The 25,831-nt window shown below is 53.9% G+C and overlaps 2 protein-coding genes across 2 annotated transcripts in view; one reads left to right on the top strand and one right to left on the bottom strand.

The window, feature by feature from the left end:
• Positions 1-4,255: 4,255 nt before the first annotated feature.
• On the bottom strand, positions 4,256-14,716 carry fpgt (fucose-1-phosphate guanylyltransferase). The gene is made up of 4 exons (XM_055631166.1): positions 14,602-14,716; positions 10,750-10,917; positions 9,097-9,189; positions 4,256-6,028 (listed from the first exon to the last, which is right to left on the bottom strand). Exons 1-4 carry the CDS (start codon positions 14,690-14,692, stop codon positions 4,407-4,409), a joined length of 1,974 nt encoding a protein of 657 aa, XP_055487141.1. The 5' UTR covers positions 14,693-14,716; the 3' UTR covers positions 4,256-4,406.
• Positions 14,717-14,831: 115 nt separating this feature from the next.
• The window catches only part of LOC129694450 (leucine-rich repeat and IQ domain-containing protein 3-like), a 31,165-nt gene continuing 20,165 nt past the window's right edge, over positions 14,832-25,831 (top strand). Inside the window, exons 1-3 of the mRNA XM_055631167.1 lie at positions 14,832-14,914; positions 20,648-20,926; positions 25,416-25,736. Coding sequence (XP_055487142.1) covers positions 14,873-14,914; positions 20,648-20,926; positions 25,416-25,736 — 642 coding nt within the window. The 5' untranslated portion in view covers positions 14,832-14,872. The remainder of the gene's footprint in view (positions 14,915-20,647; positions 20,927-25,415; positions 25,737-25,831) is intronic.

Here is a 25,831-nt window from a genome sequence, read left to right as displayed (position 1 = left end):
GGTGCAGCGGGTAGAGCTGCTGCCTCACAGCGCCAGAGACCCAGGTTCCATCCTGATTACAGGTGCTGTCTGTACGGAGTTTGCACGTTCTCCCCGTGACCTGCGTGAGTTTCCTCCCACACTCCAAAGATGTGTAGGTTTGCACGTTAATTGGCTTCTGTAAAAATTGTCCCTAGTTTGTAGGACAGACTGTACGATGGCTGTATAAAATTGGACCATCATTGCAAAATCTGCCACAGACAATGATGGTCCAATTCTACACGGCCATCGTAGAGTCTGTCCTCGCCTTCTCCATCATGGTCTGGTTTGGCTCAGCCACCAAGCACGGCATCCGCAAGCTGCAGCGAATTGTCTGATCAGCTGAGATAGTTATTGGCTGCAACCTCCCCTCCATTGATGAACTGTACACTGCAAGGGCCAGGAAGCGAGCGGGCAAGATCATCTCTGACCCCTCTCACCCTGGCCACAAACTCTTTGAATCACTTCCCTCTGGAAGGCGACTCCGGACTGTCAAAGCTGGCACAGCCAGACATAAAAACAGCTTTTATCCACGAGTAGTAGCTCTACTCAATAACCAAAAATCTGTAGCCTTTTGCTCTGGTATTTTATTTAATTCACATTTAATCAATAATGTTTTATTATTAATGTTTTATGTTTTATGAGTCATTCCTAACTGTCACTGTATGTCATGTTGTTAGTTGCGGGCGGAGCACCAAGGCAAATTCCTTGTATGTGAATACTTGGCCACTATACTCATAAACAGAAACTTCATAAAACTAGTGTAAGTTCATAAGTGATAGGAGCAGAATCAGGCCATTCAGCCCATCAAGTCTACTTCACCATTCAATCATGGTTGATCTCTCTCCCTCCTAATCTCCTGCCCACCCTCTGACTAAAGAAATTCCTCCTCATCTCCTTCCTAAAGGAACATCCTTTAATTTTGAGGCTGTGACCTCTGGTCCTAGACTCTCCCACTAGTGGAAACATCCTCTCCACATCCACTCTATCCAGGCCTTTCACTATTCTGTACGTTTCAATGAGGTTCCCCCTCATCCTTCTAAACTCCAGCGAGTACAAGCCCAGGGTCATCATAGGTTAACCCACTCATTCCTGGGATCATTCTTGTAAACCTCCTCTGGACCCTCTCCAGAGCCGGCACATCCTTCCTTAGATACAGGGCCCAAAATGGCTCACAATATTCCAAATGTGGCCTGACCAGCGCCTTATAGAGCCTCAGCAGTACATCCGTTTTTGTATTCTAGCCCTCTTGAAATAAATGCTAGCATTGCATTTGCCTTCTTGAAGCAAATGGTTAGGCTCCGGAAGTGTCGGTACTGCCCAAACAGCTGCAGTTCGCCTGCAGTCCGCCTGTCTTTTCCTTTTTTTAAATTTCCTTTTGTCTTGTTGGATGTATGTTTTAGTTTAGTTTTAGTTGTGTATGTGTGGGGGGGGGGGACTTGTTTTAGTCTCTTCCTTCAAGGGGATGCGACGTTTTATTTGTCGTAACCCCGTCTCCGTCTGTGCTGAGGCCTAATGGTGGAGCTGGCGGCCTCCAACTGGGACTGACCTAGAGGCTCCGGAGGCTGAGCCAGGACTTACCATCGTGAAGCTGGCCGACTTTGGGTCTGTGGTGGCACTGCGGTGACGACGGCCCGATTTCGGAGCCTCAGCCGCGGGCCCAGTGGACGACAACGTCGCAGGTCCCAGGTTGGTGACCGATTCTCCGGAGCTCCCGCAACGACAGCTTCGTCCGCTGGTCTGGAGGGTGGCAGCTTCGTCTGCCCCGGGCCACGGATTTTGAACCGGCCCGTTCACGGAGCTCGGATTCTGGCCGCGAAACTTACTATCACCCAGCGGGGTCACAACATCGAAAGCCTGGATCGCCTCAACGCAGAGAGAGAACAAGGAGGGAAGAGACATGGACTTTTGCCTTCCATCACAGTGAGGAGGTGCCTGGAGTCACTGTGGTGGATGTTAAACTGTGTTCATTGTGCGTTTTGCTACTTTATTTTCTGTCATGGCTGCAAGGTACACAATTTCGTTCAAACTAATAAGTTTGAATGACAATAAAGGATAACTAACTAACTAGCAATCTGACTTGCAGATTAACTGTTTGAGAATCCTGCACCAGCTCCCAAGTCCTTTTGCACCTCCAATTTCTGGATTCTCTCCCCATTTAGAAAATATTCCACAGATTCACCACCCTCTGACTAAATAAATCTCTCATCTCCTTCCTAAAAGAATGTCCTTTAATTCTGATTTCTCGATTCTCACCCCATTTAGAAATTAGTCTACGCCGTTATTCCTACAACCACAATGCATGACTCCACACTTTGCTACACTATATTCCATCTGCCACTTCTCTGCCCGCTCTCCCAACCTGTCCAAGTCCTTCTGCAGAGTCCCTGCTTTCTCTACACAACCTGCCCCTCCACCGATTGTCGTATCTTCCACAAACCTGGCCACAAAGCCTTCAATCCCCTCGTCCAAATCATTAATATACAACATGAAGAGTAGTGGCCCCGACACCGAGCTCTGCGGAACTCAGCTGGTCACTGGCAGCCAACCAGAAACGGCCCCCTTCATTGGCACTCTTTGCCTTCTGCCATCCAGCCAACCTGCTCCATGCAAGCATCTGCCCTTTGATACCGTGGGCTCTCATCTTCCTTAGCAGCCTCACGTGTGGCATCTTCTCAAAGGCTTTCTGAAAATCTAAGTAAACAACATTTACTGACTCTCCTTTGTCTGTCCTCAAATGACAGATTTGTCAAGCAAGACCTCCCCTTCACAAAGCCATGCTGACTTCCGCCTATTTTATCGTGAACTAAGTATTCCGTAACCTCATCCTTTATACTCTAAAATGTTGCCAACCACTGATGTCAGACTAACCGGCCTGTAGTTTCTATGGGGCGATTGTTGGTTGGTGCGGTCTGGGTGGGCCAAAGGGCCTGTTTCTATGCTGTATCTCTAAACTAAACACTCCTGACACTTGAAAGGCTTGTTGCTATCACCTGCTGTTGGTATTGGGGGAGTCCCCATAAGTGAAAGAGCGTGAGACTTGAGACTGATGTAAACCCTTATTAATCATTTAATATATTCCCTTATACTTTAATAAATGTAGTTTATTTGTAACGTTAAAAAAATAGTGTTGGAGTAACTCAGTGGGTTAAGCAGCATTTGTGTGGAGAACATGGATAGGTGACGTTTCACAGAGTGCTGGAGTAACTCAGCGGGTCAGGCAGCATCTGTGGAGAACATGGATAGGTGACGTTTCACAGAGTTCTGGATTAACTCAGCGGGTCAGGCAGCATCTGTGGAGAACATGGATAGGTGGCGTTTCACAGAGTGCTGGTCACATTTATATGGAGAGACACCTGGATAGGTGACGTTTCACAGAGATGCAGGAGTAAACTCAGCAGGTCAGGCAGCTGTGGTAACTCAGCTGGGTCAGGCAGGCATCTGTGGAGAACATGGATAGGTGACGTTTCACAGAGTGCTGGAGTAACTCATGGCGGGTCAGTGCTGGGCAGCATCTGTGGAGAACATGGATAGGTGACGTTTTGTGTGTCGGGATCCTTCTTGTGTTTCTACTTCTTTGTGAGGTTGTGATGTGTTTGTTCCATCAGTGAGGTGGAACCCTGGCGATATATGGGGCAGGTCACAGCGAGCTGCATCATTCCAGTTGCAGCTGCACCATTCCCAGCTGCACTATTCCAGGCTGCATCATTCCCAGTGACATCATTCCGGGCTGCACCATTCCCAGATGCATCATTCCCGACTGCATGATTCCCAGTTGCACCATTCCCAGATGCTTGATTCCCAGTTACACCATTCCCGGCTGCACCATTCCAGGCTGCATCATTCCCAGTTGCACCATTTCCGACTGCATGATTCCCAGTTGCACCATTCCCAGCTGCTTGATTCCCAGTTACACCATTCCCGGCTGCACCATTCCAGGCTGCATCATTCCCAGTTGCACCATTCCCGACTGCATGATTCCCAGTTGCACCATTCCCAGATGCATCATTCCCAGCTGCACGATTCCCAGCTGCACCATTCCCGGCTGTCATTCCCGGCTGCACCATTCCCAGTTGCATGATTCCCAGCTGCATCATTCCCGGCTGCATGATTCCCAGCTGAACCATTCCCAGCTGCATCATTCCCAGCTGCACCATTCCCGGCTGTCATTCCCGGCTGCATAATTCCCAGCTGCACCATTCCCGGCTGCCATCATTCCCCGGCTGTCATTCCGGCTGCATGATTCCCAGTTGCATGATCCCCAGCTGCATCATTCCCGGCTGTCATTCCCAGCTGCATGATTCCCGGCTGCATGATTCCCAGTTGCATCATTCCCAGCTGCACCATTCCCAGCTGCACCATTCCCGGCTGGATCATTTCCGGCTGCATCATTCCCGGCTGTCATTCCCGGCTGCATCATTCCCGGCTGCACCATTCCCGGCTGCACCATTCCCGGCTGCACCATTCCCGGCTGCACCATTCCCAGCTGCATCATTCCCAGCTGCACCATTCCCAGCTGCACCATTCCCGGCCTGGCTGAGCTCCTGCAGCAGCTCCTCCCTGAAGCGCAGCGTGCTTTGCAGATCCATGGCGTGGAGCATCTCTTGGATGGACAGCAGGCCCCGGTCAGTGGGCAGCTGGACAGCTGACCCTCCCCTCAGGACGTCCACTACGGCCAGGGTGGCGGTGGCCGACTCCTGCGCGGTGGGCCTGGGCCCCGGGAACAGCCTGGCGTTCCAGAGACCGGGTCGGGGTCCGGAGAAGAGACGGGGGGAGAGGGGCAGACCCAGGAGCTGGGCTGCCCGGTCTAGCCCCACTCCCAGTATCTGCACACCCTCGATCTCGCCCAGCGAGCCCACACTGGCCTTGGGGTCGTCGGCAGTGCCCAGCGCTGCGCTGGCAAAGCCCCCTGGCATGCCCACCGACAGCAGGAAGGTGCCAGCGGGCACCGAAGTACCCGGCCCCAGGCTGCAGCCGCTGACGATGCAGCCAGGTCCCACTCTGGTGCCCTGGGCCAGCCGGGAGAACTCCACCACACTGCCTGGTGACACCACGCTCCCCGTGCCCAGCAGGCTGCGTAGCACACAGGCCACGGGCCCAGGGGGCTGGGAGTGGGTGCTGGGGTCCACAGGGCCAACGGCAGGCCCGAGGGCCTGGGAGAATGATTTGGGATCAGGGCCTTGGTGGTCGGGCCTAGGGGTGTGGGAGTGTGTGTCAGGCCCAGGATAAGGCTCGGGCCTGGAGCCCTGGTGTTGGGAGCTGTGGTCAGGGCCAGTGGCGGGGCCCTGGGCCTGGGGCAGCAGGCCCCACAGACCCCCAGCTGGGCTGGTAAGATGGTGCAGGTACTCGGGTGCCGTGCCCAGGTGGTAGAAGGCCGAGTTATTGAGGGCGGCGACATGTAGCGGGGTCCCGCGGAGAGCAGCAGTGACAGCCCTGTGGAGCAGGGGCCTCTCCCCTTCCCCCAGCCCCTCTCCCCGGCTGGGGCCTAGAGCCGGCAGGAAGTCCCCATAGGCATCGAGCTCACACTGCAGGCCGGGGCCTTGCTGCAGGGCGTGCAGGAGTCCCCGGCAGGTGGGTCGGTCCAGGTAGAAGATGCTGTCGGTGTAGACGTGGTCGGAGTGGGGCCCGCATGTGGCTCCGACCTCCAGCATGGCCTCGACGCTGGGCTTGTGCAGGAAGAGGCGGCAGGGCCCCCACTCCAGCTCGGCCCCTCCCCAGACCCCAGGCCCCAGCACAAACACACCGTGCCCGGTGCCAATGCCCAGTGGCGAGGGGTGGGCAAGCGCGGTGACACCGGGCCTGTCTAAGGCCAGGGCCCCGGCCTGGGGCAGGCTGTACACCTCGACATCATCGGCACAGGTGACCAGCACTCCCGGGGCCATGCCGGCTGGAAGGTCCACGTACATGGCCAGCTTCAGCTCCAGCATCTGGTAGGCCGGGCAGCCCACTGGCACTGCCATGAACACCTTCCCCAGGGCACTGGCACTCGGCAACCGCTGGCTGGAGCCTCCTGTCACAAGAAACATACAAACATAGGCTTAGTTTCATTCAGTTTACAGATACAGCGCAGAGTTTAGAGATATTCCACCAGGTGGCGCTGCCATGGCAGCCTCGCCAACAGTCTGTTTGCCCTTTTTGTCTTTCTTTGTTATTTTCAATGTGTTTTAAAAGTTTGTGTAAATGTTCTCTGGTTTGTTTTATGTGGGGGGTGAGGGAGGGGATCGGGGGAAAGTTTTGTTCATTCTCTTACCTTGCTGGAGATGCGATTGTTTTCCGGATCGTATCTCTGGTCGCTCTGTGGCCTAACATCATGGAGCTGGCGGCCTTCCTCGGGACTGACTTTGAGCCCCACCGCGGGGCCGTGGACTGACCATCGGGGATCGATCCATTGCCTGGGATCGACGCTCCAACTGCGGCCTGCGGATTTCACCATCGAGGAGCTCGCAGTCTCGGGATGAGACCGGCGTCGGGAAGCCAAAAGCCGCACGATGTTCGACCAGCCCCGACCAGGGGTCAGATCGCCCGGCGCGGGGGGAGCTGAGATTCCCCCCCCCCCCTCACCGATGCAGGAACTTGATCGCCCCGACAAGGAGGCCCAGCGCCCGCTACGGGAGTGAGATCGTCCCGGCAACGGAAGGTTAGAAGCCCCCGACCGCTGGGGGACAAAGAGGGGAAGAGATTGAACTTTTTGTCGCCTTCCATCACAGTGAGGAATGTGGAGGAGTCACTGTGGTGGATGCTTATGTCAAAATGTGTTTTGTGTGTCTTGTTGCTTTTTATTGGTGTGACTGTACGGCAAATCAAATTCCTCGTATGTTGATAAAGTATGCTTATGACAGGCCCTTCGGCCCATCGTGTCCGCATCGACGGGTGTCGGGGGTTATGGGGAGAAGGCAGGAGAATGGGGTTAGGAGGGAGAGATAGATCAGCCATGATTGAATGGCGGAGTAGACTCGATGGGCCGAATGGCGTAATTCTGCTGCTATCATTTATGAACGAGTGTCTGATTAACCCACCGAACCGCAGGTGTTTGGTACGTGGCTGGAAACCGGGGCTCCAGGAGAAACCCACGCGGTCCCATTCCCATCAACTCCCCCCTCCCCTACACACAATGAGGGGCAATTAACCCACCCGTCCCCCGCACTGGGAAACCGGAGCACCCGGAGGAAACCCACGCAGTCACGGGGGGAACCTGCAAACATTCGGGGCTTAGTTTAGTTACATTTACAGATATAGTGTGGAAACAGGCCCTTCGGCCCACCGAATCCGTGCCGACCAGCGATCCGCATACAGCAGCATTTAAGAAGCAGTTAGACAGGTACATGGATAGGACAGATTTGGAGGGATATGGGCCAAGCGCAGGCAGGTGGGACTAGTGTAGCTGTGATATGTTGGCCGTGTGGGCCGAAGGGCCTGTTTCCATACTGTACCACTATGATACTATGACTAGCATTATACTACATACAATGGACAATTTATTATCTTTACCAAATAGGCTGGAAACATTCAGCAGGTCGGGCAGCTTCCATAGAAACATAGACAATAGGTGCAGGAGGATGCCATTCGGCCCTTCGAGCCTGCACCGCCATTCATTGTGATCATGGCTGATTGTCCCCTATCAATAATCCGTTCCTGCCTTCTCCCCATATCCCTCGACTCCACTAGCCCCTAGAGCTCTATCTAACACTCTCTTAAATCCATCCAGTAACTTGGCCTCCACTGCCCTCTGTGGCAGGGAATTCCATAAATTCACAACTCTCTGGGTGAAAATTTTTTTTCTCACCTCAGTCTTAAATGGCCTCCCCTTTATTCTAAGACTGTGGCCCCTGGTTCTGGACTCGCCCAACATTGGGAACATTTTTCCTGCATCTAGCTTGTCCAGTCCTTTTATAATTTTATATGTTTCAATAAGATAGCCCCTCATCCTGCTAAACTCCAGTGAATACAAGCCTAGTCTTTTCAATCTTTCCTCATATGACAGTCCCGCCATCTCAGGGATCCATGGAGAGAGAAACAGGGAACGTTTGTGTCGGTTTTAGTCTACAGCAGAGACTGCCGATTGTAGTAAGATCAGTACCTCTTTGAGTCAGAACATTAACCCCAAGTCTCTCTCCACAGAAGCTGCCTGGCCTGCTGAGTATATTCAGCCTAGTTTGTTCTTTCAGATTTAACAAAGCATCAATAGGCTGTGAAATAGAGAGATTGAATGTGGAGGGGACGTTTTTGCTACTCTACGATCAGAGAGTCCAGGGCCAGAGGGTACAGCCTCGGAATAAAAGGATGCACCTTTAGAATGGAGATGAGGAAGAATTTCTTTAACCAGAGGGTGGTGAATCTGTGGAATGCATTGCCACAGACGGCGGTGGAGGCGTCTTTAGTCAGTGGGTATATTTAACGCATCGATTGACAGGTTTTTGATTTGGAAGGGTGTCAAAGGTTATGGGCAGATGGGGTTGAGAGGGAGAGATAGATTAGCCATGGTCGTATGGCAGACTAGACTCGATGGGCTGCCTGGACTAATTCTGCTCTGGGCTGGTCAGAGTTGGAGGTGTCTGCAGTGATCACAAGATTAATTCCTGGGATGGCGGGAATGTCATATGCTGGGAGAATGGAGCGGCTGGGCTTGTATACTCTGGAAGTTAGAAGGATGAGAGGATATCTTATTGAAACATAGAAGATTATTAAGGCTTTGGAAATGCTAGCATGTTCCTGATGTTGGGGAAGACCAAAACCAGGGCCACAGTTTAAGAATAAGGAGCAAGGCATTTAGAACGGAGATGAGGAAACACCTTTTCACACAGAGAGTGGCGAGTCTGTGGAATTCTCTGCCTCAGAGGGCGGTGGAGGCCGGTTCTCTGGATATTTTCAAGAGAGAGCTAGATGGGGTCTTAAAGATAGCGGAGTCAGGGGATATGGGGAGAAGGCAGGAACGGGATACTGATTGGGGATGATCAGCCATGATCACATTGAATAGCGGTGCTGGCTTGAAGGGCCGAATGGCCTCTACTCCTGCACCTATTGTCTGTTTCGATTCCAAGCTAATTAAAGGATTTGCCAGTTAACGATGATTGTGTTTACCAGCGTGGATCAGTAGAACCTTGAAGCTGTCCATCTTGTCTCCGTAGAGTTCTTGTAAGCAGAGCAGAGCATGAAGAGTGGAGCCGCCATTTCCTGAGCAGAGAAAACAATGATCAATAACAATATCCTGGAGTTGCCCAGCAGGCAAATTCACAACCCTTGTATATTAATCACTCGGACGAGGGGATTGAAGGCTTTGTGGCCAAGTTTGCAGATGATACAGAAGTAGGTGGAGGGGCAGGTAGTGTAGAGAAAGCAGGGACTCTGCAGAAGGACTTGGACAGGTTGGGAGAGCGGGCAGAGAAGTGGCAGATGGAATATAGTGGAGCAAAGTGTGGAGTCACGCATTTTGGTCGTAGGAATAAAGGCATAGACTACTTTCCAAATGGGGTGGGAATCCAGAAATCAGAATTAAAGGACATAGAAACATAGAAATTAGGTGCAGGAGTAGGCCATTCGGCCCTTCGAGCCTGCACCGCCATTCAATATGATCATGGCTGATCAACCAACTCAGTATCCCGTACCTGCCTTCTCTCCATACCCCCTGATCCCCTTAGCCACAAGGGCCACATCTAACTCCCTCTTAAATATAGCCAATGAACTGGCCTCAACTACCCTCTGTGGCAGAGAGTTCTAGAGATTCACCACTCTCTGTGTGAAAAAAGGACATTCTTTTAGGAAGGAGATGAGGAGAAATTTCTTTAGTCGGAGGGTGGTGAATCTGTGGAATATTTTCTTAATGGGGAGAGAATCCAGAAATCAGAGGTGCAAAGGGACTCGGGAGTGCTGGTGCAGGATTCCCAAAAAGTTAATCTGCAAGTCGAATCGTTAGTAAAGAAAGCAAACTCAATGCTGGAATTTATTTCAAGAGGGCTAGAATACAAAAACAGGGATGTAATGCTGAGGCTGTATACGACGCTGGTCTATTGTGAGCAGTTCTGGGCCCCGTATCTGAGGAAGGATGTACTGGCTCTGGAGAGGGTCCAGAGGTGGTTTACAAGAATGATCCCAGGAATGAGGGTTAACATACGATGAGTGTTTGACGGCACTGGATCACGCTGGAGTTTAGAAGGATGAGGGGGACCTCACTGAAACATACAGAATAGTGTAAGGCCTGGATAGAGTGGATGTGGGGAGGATGTTTCCACTAGTTGGAGAGTCTAGGACCAGAGGGCACAGCCTCAGAATTAAAGAACGTTCCTTTAGGAAGGAGATGAGGAGGAATTTCTTTAGACCCGGGTTTGATCCTGACTATGGGTGCTGTCTGTACGGAGTTTGCACTTTCTCCCCATGACCGCCAGGACGTTGAAGGAATAGGTGACGTTTCGGGTCGAGACCCTTCTTCAGACCCGAAACGTCACACATTCAGTCTCTACCCGAAACGTCACATATTCCTTCGCTCCATAGATGCTGCCTCACCCGCTGAGTTTCTCCAGCATTTTTGTCTACCTTCGGTTTTTCCAGCATCTGCAGTTCTTTCTTAAACACTAGGACATTGAAGCTTTGTTCAGTGAAAATATAGCAGGTAGTGGAAACCGGAGAGAACTTTAGGAGGGAAAGAATAGTACAAGGCGGAGGAGACTTGATGGGCCGAATGGCCCAATTCTGCTCCCATAACCTCAAGAAGCATGAAATATCCATGACGACCCGTACCTATTTTGGGTCCTGGAGGATCCGCAAAGACGTGATAGGGGATGCCGCAGGGTAGTTCCTTCCTCTGCAGCTTGCTGGCAATCTGCTGCACGAACGCATGTTCCTGACGCCCATCGGCAGCCGTGATGACCACCACGTCCCAGAACTCCCCCCGCTTCACCTCCTTCCCTGCGCACACCCGACCACGGAAACAACACCAAGAGTTAGCACCGTCTCGTTAACCGACTCACAACCATGACATTCACTTGCCGATTTTTTCGGCGACTGCTGGCATCATTGACTGGCGCATCGGGTCACCGAAACATTTGCAGCGTGATGATGTTTTGATGTGTTTTTTCAAGCGTCGCAACATTTTTTATGTCGCTGCTGGATTTTGAAATGTTCAAAATATTTTGGCGACAATGATACGATGGTGGCAGCCGCTGAAAAAAATCGGCAAGTGGGACAGGACCTTTACAAGAGTCAAGAGTGTTTTATTGTCCCAGATAGATCAATGACATTCTAACTTGCAGCAGCACAACACAATATGTAAACATGGTGCACTGTAAACAATATAATAAACTAGAAACAAACGTTCAGAGTGTTTGTGCGTGTGTATAAACCTGTACCAGTCAAGATTCTATCTATCTCTGCCTTGAAAATATCCACTGACTTGGTCTCCACCGCCGTCTGTGGCAATGAATCCCACAGATTCACCACCATTCACCAAATATATATGAACATATATCTGAATCTGAAGGGTCTCGACCTGAAACATCACCCAATCTTTCTCTCCACAGATGATGCCTGTCCCGCTGAATTACTCCAGCATTTTGTGTCTATCTTCATCTTTGGTGTAAACCAGCATCTGCAGCTCATTCTTACACGGGTGTACACACATATATATATATAAATATATATAATGTATACACACACACACACACACATATATAAAGTGTATACGCACACATATATACATATAAGTATATGTGAACACACACACATATATAATGTACACAGGGTGGGGGTGAGGGGTGGGGGTGGGGGGTGAGGGGGGGGTGAGGGGTGAGGGGGGGGTGGGGGTGGGGGGGTGGGGTGGGGGGGTGGGGTGGGGGGGGGGGGGGTGGGGGGGGGGGGGGGGGGGTGGGGGGTGGGGGGGGGGGGGGGGGTGGGGGGGGGGGGGGGGGGGGGGGGGGGGGGAGGGGGGGGGGGGGGGAGGGGTGGGGGGTGGGGGGGGTGTGGGGGGGGGGGGGGGGGGGGGGGGTGGGGGTGGGGGGGGGGGGGGGGGGGGGGGTGGGGGGGGGGGGGGGGGTGAGGGTGAGGGGTGGGGGGGGGGGGGGTGGGGGTGGGGGGTGGGGTGGGGGGGGGTGGGGGTGGGGTGGGGTGGGGGTTGTGGGGGGTGGGGGGTTGGGGTGTGTGGGGTGGGGGTGGGGGGGGGGGGGGGTGGGGGGGGGGGGGGGGGGGGGGGGGGGGGGGGGGGGGGGGGTGGGGGTGGAGGGGGGGGGGGGGGGGGGTGGGGGGTGGGGGGGGGGGGTGGGGGGGTGGGGGGGGAGTGGGGGGTGGGGGGGTGGGGGTGGGGGTGAGAGGGTGGGGGTGGGGGTGAGGGTGGGGGTGGGGGGTGGGGGGGGGGTGGGGTGGGGGGTGGGGGGTGGGGGGGGGGGGGGGGGGGGGGGGGGGGGGGGGGGGGGGGGGGGGGGGGGGGGGGGGGGGGGGGGGGGGGGGGGGGGGGGGGGGGGGGGGGGGGGGGGGGGGGGGGGGGGGGGGGGGGGGGGGGGGGGGGGGGGGGGGGGGGGGGGGGGGGGGGGGGGGGGGGGGGAGGGGGGGGGGGGGGGGGAGGGTGGGGGTGAGGATGAGGGGGGGGGGGGGGTAGGGGTGAGGGGGGGGGTGGGGGTGAGGGTGAGGGTGGGTGTGGGGTGGGGGGGTGGGGGGGTGGGGGGGGTGGGGGGGGTGAGTGGGGGAGGGTGGGGTGGGGGTGGGGGGTGGGGGGGGGTGTGAGGGTGGGCGGGGGGGGGTGGGGGGGGTGGTGGGGGGGGTGGGTGTGGGGGGGTGGTGTGGTTGGGGTGGGGGTGGGGGGTGAGGGGGGGGGGGGTGGGGGTGAGGGTGGGGGTGGGGGTGGGGGGGGGTGGGGGGGGGGGGGGGGTGGGGGTGGGGGTGGGGGGGGGGGTGGGGGGGGTGGGGGGGTGGGGGTGAGGGTGGGGGTGAGGGTGAGGGTGGGGGTGGGGGATGGGGTGGGGGTGGGGGTGAGGGTGGGGGTGGGGGGTGGGGGTGGGGGTGGGGGTGAGGGGGTGGGGGTGGGGGTGGGGTGGGGGTGGGGGTGGGGGTGAGGGGTGGGGGTGGGGGTGGGGGTGGGGTTGGGGGTGGGGGGGGGGTGGGGGTGGGGGTGGGGGTGGGGTGGGGGTGGGGGTGGGGGTGTGGGGGGGGTGTGGGTTGGTGGGGGGGGTGGAGCTGAGGGTGGGGGTGGGGGTGGGGGTGGGGGTGGGGGTGGGGGTGGGGGGTGAGGGGGGGGGGGGGGTGGGGGTGGGGGCGAGGGGGGGGTGGGGGTGGGGCGGTAGGGGTGGGGTGGGGGTGGGGGGTGGTGGGGTGGGGGTGGGGGGGGGGGGGGGGGTGGGGGGGTGGGGGTGGGGGTGGGGGTAGGGGGTGGGGGTGGGGGGGGGTGAGAGGGGTGGGGGTGGGGGGGGGTGAGGGGGTGGGGGGGTGGGGGTGAGGGTGAGGGTGGGGGTGGGGTTGAGGATGAGGGGGTGGGGGTAGGGGTGAGGGGGAGGGGGGGGTGTCTGTGGGGGGGTGTGAGGATGAGGGGGGTGGGGGTGGGGGGGGAGGGGGAGGGGGGGGGGGTGAGGGGGGGAGGAGGGTGAGGGTGGGGGTGGGGGTGAGGGGGAGGGGGGGGGTGGGGGTGGGGGAGGGGGGGGGGGTGGGGGTGTGTGGGGGGGTGGGGGGGGGGGGGTGAGGGTGGGGGGGGGGGGTGGGGGTGAGGGTGGGGGGGGGGGGGTGAGGGGGTGAGGGTGGGGGGGGGTGGGGGGTGAGGGGGGGGGGGGGTGGGGGTGAGGGGCGTGGGGGGTGAGGGGGGGTGGGGGTGGGGGGTGGGTTGGGGTGTGGGGTTTGGGGTTGGGGGTGGGGTTGGGGTTAGGGTGGGGGTTAGGGTTAGGGTTAGGGTTGGGGTTAGGGTTAGGGGTTGGGGTTGGGGTTAGGGTGAGGGTGAGGGTGAGGGTGAGGGTGAGGGTGGGGGTGGGGGTGGGGGTGGGGATGGGGGTGAGGGGGTGGGGGGGGGGTGAGGGTGAGGGGGTGGGGGTGGGGGTGAGGGTGGGGGGTGGGGATAGGGGTGGGGGTGGGGGTGAGGGGGTGGGATGGGGGTGAGGGGGTGGGGGTGAGGGGGTGGGGGTGTGGGGGTGGGGGGGGGGGGGTGAGGGTGGGGGTGGGGGATGGGGGTGAGGGGGTGGGGGGTGAGGGTGGGGGTGGGGGATGGGGGTGAGGGGGAGGGGGTGGGGGGTGACAGGGGGGGGGGTGGGGATGGGGGTGAGGGGTGGGGGTGAGGGTGACACACTAGGGGGTGGGGGTGAGGGGGTGAGGGGGTGGGGATAGGGGGGAGGGGGAGGGGGTGGGGGGGGGGGGTGGGGGGGGGGGGGGGGGGGGGGGGGGTGGGGGGGGGGGGGGGGGGGGGGGGGTGGGGGTGGGGGGGGGGGGGGGGGGGGGGGGGGGGGGGTGTTGGGGGGGGTGGGGGTGGGGGTGGGGGTGAGGGGGGGTGAGGGTGGGGGTGGGGGTGGGGGACAGGGGTGGTGGGGGTGGGGATGCTAGTGGTGGGGGTGGGGGTGGGGGTGGGGGTGGGGGTGGGGGTGGGGGTGAGGGTGGGGGGAGGGTGGGGGTGACGGTGCTTGTCACCCCGCATGGTGTTGAAGGCCCGCAGCCTCCGCCCGGTCGCCCCCCGCAGCCGCCGCCACAGAGTCTCGGTCTCCCGCTCGGTCTCGCCCATCGTCCACTGTCCGCGCGGCGCCGGGACTGGGGGGGGGGGCGGGGGGACGTGCGCGGTCCCGCGGGACCGGAGACGTGACGTGACATACTAGCGCATGCGCCGCCGCCCCGTGACGTGCCCCGGGGGCGGGAGGGGCCGCGCATGCGCCCCCGGTTGCCATAACGGCAAGGCCTAGCGGCGATGGCGCGGCGTGGAGTGTGCGTGAAGCCGGAACGTAGCCAGGCTAGTGACACACTAGTGACACACTCACACACTGGTCACACACTGGTGATACACTGGTGACACACTGGTGACACACTCACACACTGGTCACACACTGGTGACACACTCACACACTGGTGATACACTCACACACTAGTGACACACTGGTGATACACTCACACACTAGTGACACACTGGCGATACACTCACACACTAGTGACACACTCACACACTAGTGACACACTCAAACTAGTGACACACACACACTAGTGACACTCACACACTAGTGACACACTCACACACTGACACTCACACAGTGACACTCACACACTAGTGACACACTCACACACTAGTGACACACACACACTGGTGACACACTCACACACTAGTGACACACTGGTGATACACTCACACACTAGTGACACACTCACACACTAGTGACACACTAGTGACACACTAGTGACACACTGGTGACACACTCACACACTAGTGACACACTCAAACTAGTGACACACTCACACACTAGTGACACACTCACACACTAGTGACACACTAGTGACACACTCACACACTAGTGACACACTCACACACTGGTGACACTCACACACTAGTAGTGACACACACACTAGTGGCACACTCAAACCAGTGACACACTCACACACTAGTGACACGCTAGCGACACACTCACACACTAGTGACACACACACTAGTGACACACTCACACACTAGTGACACGCTAGCGACACACTCACACACTAGTGACACACGCACTAGTGACACGCACACATACTAATGACACTCACACACTAGTGACATATATGCTTACTAGTGACACATTCATTAGTGGCATACACACTAGTGACACAAACACACACCAGTGACACACACTCACCCAGGCTCATGACACACTCACACTCATCCAGGCTTGTGACTCACTCACACAAATACATATAGGGTCAAATGAGCGTAGATCCCCCCTCACGTGACCGAAAAATTTAACTGGAGGACATATGTCACTTCCGGTACATGTTGGTGAATGGGTAAACACGCACTTTCACACCCGTTAAAAACGTGGAAAACGGCCGATATTTGAGCTGAAATTTTCTGTGCCAGTCGGGGTGACCGTGAAGCACAGCGACCTAAATTTTCAGGCAAAAAAAAAGATAGAAAGTAAGGTAATTACAAGAGGGAACTGAAGGTGGAAAAACAGCGGAAGTGAACAGCAGACATTTGCCGTGGAGATTTAAAGGTCCAAAATATCGGGAATTATATTGCTGAATTTCATCAAAAGTAAGGCATTATTGACTTACTTTTGATGAAATTCAGCGAGCAAACGCGATAATTTGATTGTGTGGGTACATGCACCCACACAATCAAATAGAGCACAATACACAATAGAATATAACATTAACATCCAGCACAGTGGAATCAACATTCTTCACTGTGGTGAAAGGCAATAACGTTGTCAGTCCTCCTCCTTTGTTCATCCGTGGTCGGGGCCATGAACCCTCCGCAGTCGCCGCTATGGGTGGTCCGACGTACAGGCTCTCTCATGGGGGTGGTCGAAACTCCGACGCCGGGACGGGCGGACACTCCGCGGCTTGGAGGTCCCGAATTGGCTGCTTCCTACCGGAGACCGGGGCTTCACGATGTTATAGGCTGCAGGCCGGTGGTTGGAGCTCTTAAAGTCCACACCGCACCCGCGGCTAGAAGCTCCGCAGACCGCGGCTTCCGGATGTCGTAGTCCGCGGGCCAGCGATCGGAGCACTTCTAAGGATCCCCGGCAAGGGATCGCCCGCTCCGCGATGGATAGTCCATGCTGCGCCCACTGGATTGTGGGTCCTCATCCTTCCCCTTCCAAAGTGCACAATCAGTTCCTTGGTTTTGCTGGCGTTTGAGAGCCAGGTTACTGTGCTGGCACCATTTGGTCAATCGGTCGATCTCACTTCTATACTCTGACTCATCACCATCAGTGATTCGTCCCACAACGGTGGTGTCATCGGCGAACTTGATGATGGAGTTCGTACTATGTCCAGCTACGCAGTCATGAGTATAGCGCGAGTACAGCAGGGGGCTGAGCACGCAGCCTTGAGGTGCTCCCGTGCTGATTGTTATCGAGGATGACACATTTCCACCAATACGGACAGACTGTGCCCTGTGGTTAAGGAAGTCGAGGATCCAATTGCAGTGGCCCAGTTCTGCGAGTTTGATAATCAGCTTGGAGGGGCTGATGGTATTGAACACCGAGCTGTAATCAATAAACAACAAGCTGACGTAAGTGTTTTTATTGTCCAAGTGGTCCAGAGCGGAGTGGAGAGCCAGTGAGATCGCATCCTCTGTTGACCTGTTGTGACGGAAGGCAAACTGTAGTGGGTCGAGGTAGGAGTTGATGTGCACCACAACCAACCTCTCAAAGCACTTCACCACCACAGACGTTAGTGCCACTGGTCGATAGTTGTTGAGGCATTTCACATTACTCTTCTTGGACACTGGTATTATTGATGCCCTTTTAAAGTAGGTGGTGAGAGATTGAGAATGTCCGTAAAAACTCCAGCCTGTTGGTCTGCACAGGTTTTTAGAACACAACCAGGTATTACCATCAGGTCCAGGCGCTTTTTGAGGGTTCACTCCTCTGAAGGATTTTCTGACGTCGGCCTCTGTGACTGAAATACCATCACGGCGAATGGGGACTCGAGAAGGCACATCAGTGTTCTCCCTATCAAAGTATGCATAGAATGCATCGAGCACCTCCTGATTTCACCTTGTAGGAGGTGATGGCATTCAAGCCCTGTCCACAGTTGCCGAACATCCGCATCATCCTCCAGCTTAGAGCAGAAGCCTTTTTGGCCTTTTTGGCCTTTTTGATGGCCTTACCAAGGTCGTATCTGGACTTCTTATAGACATTTTTCTCGAGGGATGCTCACTGATCCGCTGAGTTACTCCAGCACTCTATGAAACGTCACCTATTGTATTGTATTGTATAGTATATCTTTATTGTCATTTTCCTGAGTACTCGCATACCCAGAGGAAACAAAAAAAGTTGCTCAACCAGTGTCCATTCAGTGTGCAGTAAAAAATAAATAGATATAAAAATACATATCATGAAATATGTATGAAATACCTATCCATGTTCTCCACAGATGCTCCCTGACCCGCTGAGTTACTCCAGCATTCTGTGAAACGTCACCTATCCATGTTCTCCACAGATGCTGCCTGACCCGCTGAGTTACTCCAGCACTCTGAAATGTCACCCATCCATGTTCTCCACAGATGCTGCCTGACCCGCTGAGTTAGTCCAGCACTCTAAAATGTCACCCATCCATGTTCTCCACAGATGCTGCCTGACCCATTTACTCCAGCTTTGTGTCTATCTTCAGTTTAAACCAGCATCTGCAGTTCCTTCCTACACAATACTCTAAATGCAGCTTCACCAACGTCTTATACAACTGCAGCATGACCTCCCAACTTCTATACTCACAGGTTAAAGTTAATCTTTTCTTGCTCTCGTAAAATACTGAGAACTGAACAGAGAGCTCAGCTGGGATCCGACCTAGAGCAAAACCTCACTCCCTCTGCATTTAATTCCTGACTCTCTAAGATCGAGGGCAGCCAGCCCCCTGTAGACCTTTTAAAGTGGAAGTTTGGAAGATCAGAGACACAACACAATACTCTAACAAGGACTGAGCCAGGATTTCATAACAATTCAACATGACCCCCGTGCCTTAGTACTCCCTCCTGTGAATCCCAGAGCCCCCTCTGCTTCACTAACCGCTCTTTCACCATCACTTTTAAAGACAGGTTCATGTTTATTATGGTCATGTACAGTGAAAGGCTTTTGTGTGCATTCTATCCAATTAAATCAGATTTACAGTACATGACTGAAGGGCATTTGTCGGCGCTGGGCCTGCACTCTCTGGAGTTTAGAAGAATGAGGGGGGACCTCATTGAAACTTACACAGTATGTGAATAGGAAGGAGATGAGGAGAGATTTCTTTAGTCAGAGGGTGGTGAATCTGTGGAATTCTTTGCCACAGACGGATGTGGAGGTCAAGTCAGTGGGTACTTTTAAGGCAGAGATAGATAGATTCTTGATTAGTACGGGTGTCAGGGGTTATGGGAAGAAGGCAGGAGAATGGGGTTAGGAGGGAGAGATCGATCAGCCATGATTGAATGGCGGAGTAGACTTGATGGGCCGAATGGCCTAATTCTACTATTCCTTATGACATTATGACTACAATCAAGGCAAACAGAAGTATAAAATGTAAAGCGAGGGGAAATATCCCAGCGTGCAAAATATAGTTTCTCAGCATTGTAGAGAGAATCTTGTTAGTACAGCTAGAAATAGTATAGATTTGCCAGTGGAAAAGAACTTCAAAGGAGTGGGATGTTTGTAGTCAAGAGTTTAGGAAAGAACTGTAGATGCTGGAAAAATCGAAGGGAGACAAAAATGCTGGAGAAACTCAGCGGGTGAGGCAGCATCTATGGAGCGAAGGAATAGGTGACGTTTCGGGTCGAGATCCGAAACCACCTATTTCTTCGCTCCATAGATGCTGCCTCACCCGCTGAGTTTCTCCAGCATTTGTGTCTACCGTAGAGTCAAGAGTGTTTAGTTTAGAGATAGAGCACAGAAACAGGCCCTTCGGCCCAACGGCCAGTGATCCCCGCACACTAACACTCTCCTACACACACACACTGGGGACAATTTACATTTACACCAAGCCAATTAACCTACAAACCTGTACGTCTTTGAAGTGTGGGAGGAAAGCGAAGATCTCAGAAAAACCATGCTGTCCCGGGGAGAACGTGTAAACTCCGTACAGACAGCACCTGTAGTAGGGATGGAAGCCGGGTTTCTGGCGCTGTGAGGCAGCAGCTCTACCCGCTGTACCACTGTGTCGCCCAATTGTTTAGGAAGGATGCTGCCTGACCCGCTGAGTTTCCAGCACTCTGTGAAACGTCACCTATCCATGTTCTCCACAGATGCTGCCTGACCCGCTGAGTTACTCCAGCACTCTGTGAAACGTCACCTATCCATGTTCTCCACAGACAGATGCTGACCCGCTGAGTACTCCAGAACTCTGTGAAAACGTCACCTATCCATGTTCTCCACAGATGCTGCCTGACCCGCTGAGTTACTCCAGCACTCTGTGAAAGTCACCTATCCATGTTCTCCACAGATGCTGCCTGACCCGCTGAGTTACTCCAGCACTCTGTGAAACGTCACCTATCCATGTTTACCCGCAGAGTTACTCCAGCACTCTGTGAAACGTCACCTATCCATGTTCTCCACAGATCACCCGCTGAGTTATCCAGCACTCTTTCACCTATCCATGACAGAGACCGGAGTTATAGATTCTGTGACCTATCCAGTCTCCACAGTCAGTGGATATTTTTATGACAGAGGTAGATAGATTCTTGATTAGTACGGGTGTCAGGGGTTAAGAGGAGAAGGCAGGAGAATGGGGTTAGGAGGGAGAGATAGATCAGCCACGATTGAATAACAGAGTAGACTTGATGGGCAGAATGGCCTAATTCTACTCCTATCACTTATGACCTTTGCACAGTTCTGTGGATAGGGAAGGTCAAGGGTGATACGGGCCAAATGTGGACAGGTGGGGCTAGTTCAGTTAGGGAAGTTGGTCAGCATGGTTGAGTTGGGCCGAAGGGCCTGTTTCGCTGCCGTGTGCCTGTGATTCCTCCTGTTGCATGTCTAAGTCTTTTTGCTTTCCCTGTAAGAGCGTTGTGTCTCCACAGATATCGTCAGAGCTGAAGCGATTGGTGGACAACACACACCTGGTGTCCCCTTCAATCTCGTTGATCTTGTCGTGTGGGGAGATGGTGCACATGAGCAAGGAGAAGAAACTGAATGAGATTGTGGTGGTGAACATGTCGGCATGTTACCTGATCAACATGGGCTACTTGACCAACTGCTCCGCTCTGCGTGTCTGCATTCTGCCCAGGAATTACATCTCCAAGATGGATGCTCTCTCAAACTGTCCCAATCTAATCAAGCTGGATCTCCATAGCAACCATGTAAGTGAGGCAGGATGTGTGATCTCCGTATAACCCAGTGGTACAGTCACAAAGCTGCCGCTCGCTGCCAATCAGTGTCCTCAATCTTTGATGTTTAGTTTAGAGATACAGCGCAGAAACAGGCCCTTCGGCCCATCCAAGGCCGCGCCGACCAGCGATCCCCGCACACTAACACTATCCTACACACACACACACACTAGGGACAATTTACAATTTTACCAAGACAATTAGCCTACAAACCTGCACGCCTTTGGAGTGTGGGAGGAAACCGGAGCGCCCGGAGAAAACCCACGCAGCAGCCCATCCAGCTACCAACAATCTACAGAGCGAGGGAGTCTCCATGTTTTCCAAGTCAATGGGTATTTGTAAGGCAGAGATTGATAGATTGTTGATTAGTATGGGTGTCAGGGGTTATGGGGAGAAGGCAGGAGAATGGGGTTAGGAGACAGAGATAGATCAGCTATGATTGGATGGAGGAGTAGACTTGATGGGCCGAATGGCCTAATTCTGCTGCTATCACTTATGAACATATGTAGCAAGGATGTAATTAAGCTTGAAAGAGTGCGGAGTAGGATGTTCCCTGGACCTTGAGGGCCTAAGCTACAGGGAAAGGTGGGGCAGGCTAGGACTCTATTCCTTGGAGCGCAGGAGGATGAGGGGTGATCTTATAGAGCTGTATAAAATCATGGCTGAATGGATAGGGTGAATGCACAGAGTATTTTACCCAGAGTAGGGGTATTTAGACCCAGAGGATGCAGCTTTAAGGTGAGAGGGACAAATGTTAATCGGAAACCTGAGGGGCAACTTTTGAATTGAATTGAATAAATGTTATTAGCCAAGTATGTAAACATACAAGGAATTTGCCTTGGTGCTCCGCTCGCAAGTAACAATACGATATACAGTAGACAATTGAAAATAAAACATTATAATTTAAACATGTGAAGAATGAAATAAAATACCAGAGCACAAGAGTGTTGTGGGTGTACAGAAGAGTGTTGTGGGTGTACGGAACGAGCTGCCAGAGAAAGTAGTTGAGGCAGGTACTATAACAAGACATTTGGACAGGTACGTGGACAGGAAAGGTTTGGAGGGATATGGGCCAAACGTGGGCGGATGGTGTCGATGGAGCAAAAAATGTTTCAGGTTGTCATGGAGCGAATCTGGTTTGTCATGGGCAAGTTGGGCCGACCAAGGGCTCTGTAGACTTCAGGAAGTACAGAGGCGGCAAGCACACCCCCATCCACATTAACGGGACGGAGGTGGAAAGTGTTTCTAGCTTCAGGTTCCTGGGAGTCAACATCTCGATGACCTCTCTTGGACCCACAATACCTCTACTCTGATCAAGAAGGCTCATCAGCGTCTCTTCTTCCTGAGGAGACTGAAGAGGTCCATCTGCTCCCAGATCCTGGGAACTTCTACCGCTGCAACCATCGAGAGATTTACCAACTGCATCACAGTATGGTATGGCAACTGCTCTGTTCCGACCGGAAGGCATTGCAGAGAGAGGTGAAAATGCCCAACACTGGGTTCCACGCTTTTGAATGTCAAATCGCGCTGGGTGGAAGGGGCTCATTGAGACCAAGGACTGCTCTATCCCCTACCCATGGACTGTTTTACCCCTCCCCATCCGGGAGGCGCTACAGGTCTCTCCGTTGCCGAACCAGCAGGTCGAGGAACAGCTTTTCCCCGGCGGCTGTCACTCTACTCAACAACATACCTCGGTGACCCCCCCCCCCCGGACACTTATTATTTTTTTTTATTCAAATCGTTTGCTATGTCGCTCTTCAAGGGAGATGCTAAATGCATTTCGTTGTCTCTGTACTGTACACTGACAATGACAATTAAAATTGAATCTGAATCTGAGGTCCACAGCACTTGATCAGCAGCCCATAGAATCTCTGCAGACTGGCACTGCAGTGTGAAGAGGAGAGAGAGAGGTGCTCCCAGACTCTGTAGGGCTCAGGGATTTAAACCCTGGCCTCCTTCCACCCACCTGCATTATCTGGGGATGTTTTGAATGTCGATCGGCCGGGTGGAAGGGGGAATTGAGACCAAGTATCTTTGTGTAACCCCACACCACCCTTTTGTTTTCTTGCACACCCCACCCCCCCCCCCCCCCCCCCCCCCCCCCCCCCCCCCCCCCCTGCTCCCCATTCACCCCTATCCCTACACTCATTCACCACTATCCCTATCCTCCCCCATGCCCACTCCCCTCCCTCTGGTTTTGCATTTCACTCTTATCAACATCCTTTTGTATCTTACAGCCACTGTACATATTCAGTTTCAGTTTATAGTCACGTGTACCGAGGTACAGTGAAAAGCTTTTGTTTCGTGTTAACCAGTCAACGGCAAGACTGGATAAGTCTGAAGAATGGTCTCTACCCGAATCGTCACCCATTCCTTCTGTACAGAGATGCTGCCTGACCCGCTGAGTTACTCCAGCACTCTATGATCTCTGACACATTCCAGCATCTGCAGGACTTTGTGACAGCTCTGTCCTTGTGTAAAGGTGACTCTCATGAATAATACAAATGCCGCATGAATATTGGATTGACGATTGAACACAAACAGGCCGCCTGCTCCGATTAACCCTCTCCCCGCTCGCTGCGTCCTCTAGTCCTGCACCTCTCAACCTATCACAGCAGCTTTTTATTTGTTTCCTGCTTGCATGTGTTTATTAACTTGACAAAGATTTTCCTGTGGTTAGTTATTGGGCTAGAATGCAGAGATGTGAATGATTGGCCGGGATGTGGGAATCTCACTGCAGCAGTTGGTGAATTTAGTTCATTAACTAAATCTGGAATGAGAAAAGGCAAATCCCAGTGATGGTGACCCTGAAACCTGTTGCAAAAACTCACTGAGCCCCCTCACCTCCCACAGAGAAGGCAACCGTGTCTGTCTGTGACTCCAGGCCAGGGCCACTATGTGGCAATTATAGGCTGCATACAGTGGACCTCAGTCACTCCCCTACAGTCAAGCCAAGTCAAGTCAAGTACCGTACATAGAGGGGTCCTTCTGCTGCTGGATATGGGGGGCAGGGTGTGGTGAAGACACCCCTGAAAATAAGGGAAGGGATTCAATGCTAGTGGGCCACATGAGTGGTAAGGGGGTGGGGTAGACAATAGACAACAAGTGCAGGAGGAGGCCATTCGGCCCTTCAAGCTAACACCGCCATTCAATGTGATCATGGCTGATCATCCCCAATCAGTACCCCGTTCCTGCCTTCTCCCCATATCTGACTCCGCTAGTTTTAAGAGAAAATTGTGATTTGGGGAAACAGTATTGTATGAATGTATAGCCTCCGAGAATGTTGGATGGAGTTTTGTATGGATCTTGTCTTGTATTTATTTATTTATCGAATAAAGTCTATTTTGAAATATTTTAAAAAAAGGATTCTAAAACTAGAGGGCACAGGCTTAGGGTGAGAGGGGTGAGATTTAGGCAAGATCTCAGGGGCAACATTTTCACACACAGGGTATTCTGTGTCTGGAATGAGCTGCCAGTGGAAGTGGATAAAATTACAACGTTTAAAAGACAGATATATGGATAGGATTTTAAGGGATAAGGGCCAAACGCAGGCTAACTACTGCAGAATGACAACTTGGTCTGTACGGATGAGTTGGGCCAAAGGGGCTGTTCTATGTTGTAAGACAAAAATGGTGGAGAAACTCAGCGGGTGAGGCAGCATCTATGGAGCAAAAGGAAATAGGAGCTGCCGCACCCGCTGAGTTTCTCCAGCATTTTTGTCTACCTTCGATTTTCCAGCATCTGCAGTTCCTTCTCGAACTGGTGTTGGAAGACACTTGGTCTGATGGGCCAAATGGCCTTGAGTGTTTGCTTATGAAGCCAGATTAATTCTTCAGATGCTTTAAATTGTCAGGTTGAAGGTCATACTACAGAGTGTTCTTTATTACAGAAAGAGGACACTTATCCCATCCTGCCTATACTGGCCCTCCCCATACTGCCACTCTGCTTCTATTCCCACTCCCTTTTCATTCCCACTCCTCCCAGTCCCACTCTCATTCCCACTCCTCCCATTCCCACTCTCATTACCACCTCCCCTCCATTCCCACTGCCCTTTCTTTCCCACTCCTCCCATTCCTTTTCATTCCCACTCCTCCCATTCCCACTACCATTCCCACCTCCCCTCCATTCCCACTGCCCTTTCATTCCCACTGCCCTTTCTCCCCTCCATTCCCACTGCCCATTCCCACCTCCCCTCCATTCCCACTGCCCTTTCATTCCCATCTCCCTTCCATTCCTGCTGACTTACCTTTCCCCACAGAATGACTTTGCCTCACTAACCTACTAACTCTACAAGGATAGAACATGTTTGGAGGGACATGGGCCACATGCTGCCAGGTGGGACTAGTGTAGCTGGGACGTGTTGGCCGGTGTGGGCAAGTTGGGCTGAAGGGCCTGTTTCCACACTGTATCACTGTGTGACTCTGACGGCCTGTCTCTGTTTCTGCACCCCCCTCTCTCTCAGATTACCGAGATCCCAGATGAGTTCTTCTGGAGGGAGATGAAGTGTCTGCAGGTGCTGTATCTCCACAACAACATCATTGGTGACACGTGCAGCGTCGAGGCGCTGAGCAGCTGCCCACAGCTCACCGTGCTGACCCTGTACGACACCCCCATCAGCCTGGTGCCAAAGTATCGCCACTTTGTCGTCAACAGCATCTGGAGCCTGAAAGCGCTGGACAACTTTGTCATTGCCGACGAGGAACTGATGGAGGACGAGCTGGACAACAGCCAGTACCGTGCTCACAGTCACCAGTTCCTCATTTACCCTCCAATACCTCCACAGGTTAGTTACCCATGTTGACAGGGAAGAAACTTCCATTTCCACATCAAATTACAAGGAAAATGCAAAATAGACAAAAGGTGCAGGAGTAGTCCACT

The sequence above is a fragment of the Leucoraja erinacea genome, unplaced genomic scaffold (genome assembly GCF_028641065.1).
Source record: "Leucoraja erinacea ecotype New England unplaced genomic scaffold, Leri_hhj_1 Leri_675S, whole genome shotgun sequence".
Classification (NCBI taxonomy): Eukaryota; Metazoa; Chordata; class Chondrichthyes; order Rajiformes; family Rajidae; genus Leucoraja; species Leucoraja erinaceus.
Note: the sequence above shows the minus strand (reverse complement) of the source record. Positions and strands in the feature narration are given on the sequence as shown.

Coding starts and splice junctions, on each gene's coding strand:
- fpgt (XM_055631166.1), bottom strand. CDS start 14,692: ATGGGCGAGACCGAGCGGGAGACCGAGACTCTGTGGCGGCGGCTGCGG. Junction 10,918..14,601: donor GGCCTTCAACACCATGCGGG/GTGACAAGCACC, acceptor GGGTGTGCGCAG/GGAAGGAGGTGAAGCGGGGG. Junction 6,029..9,096: donor GGTTCTACTGATCCACGCTG/GTAAACACAATC, acceptor TTCTTGTGACAG/GAGGCTCCAGCCAGCGGTTG.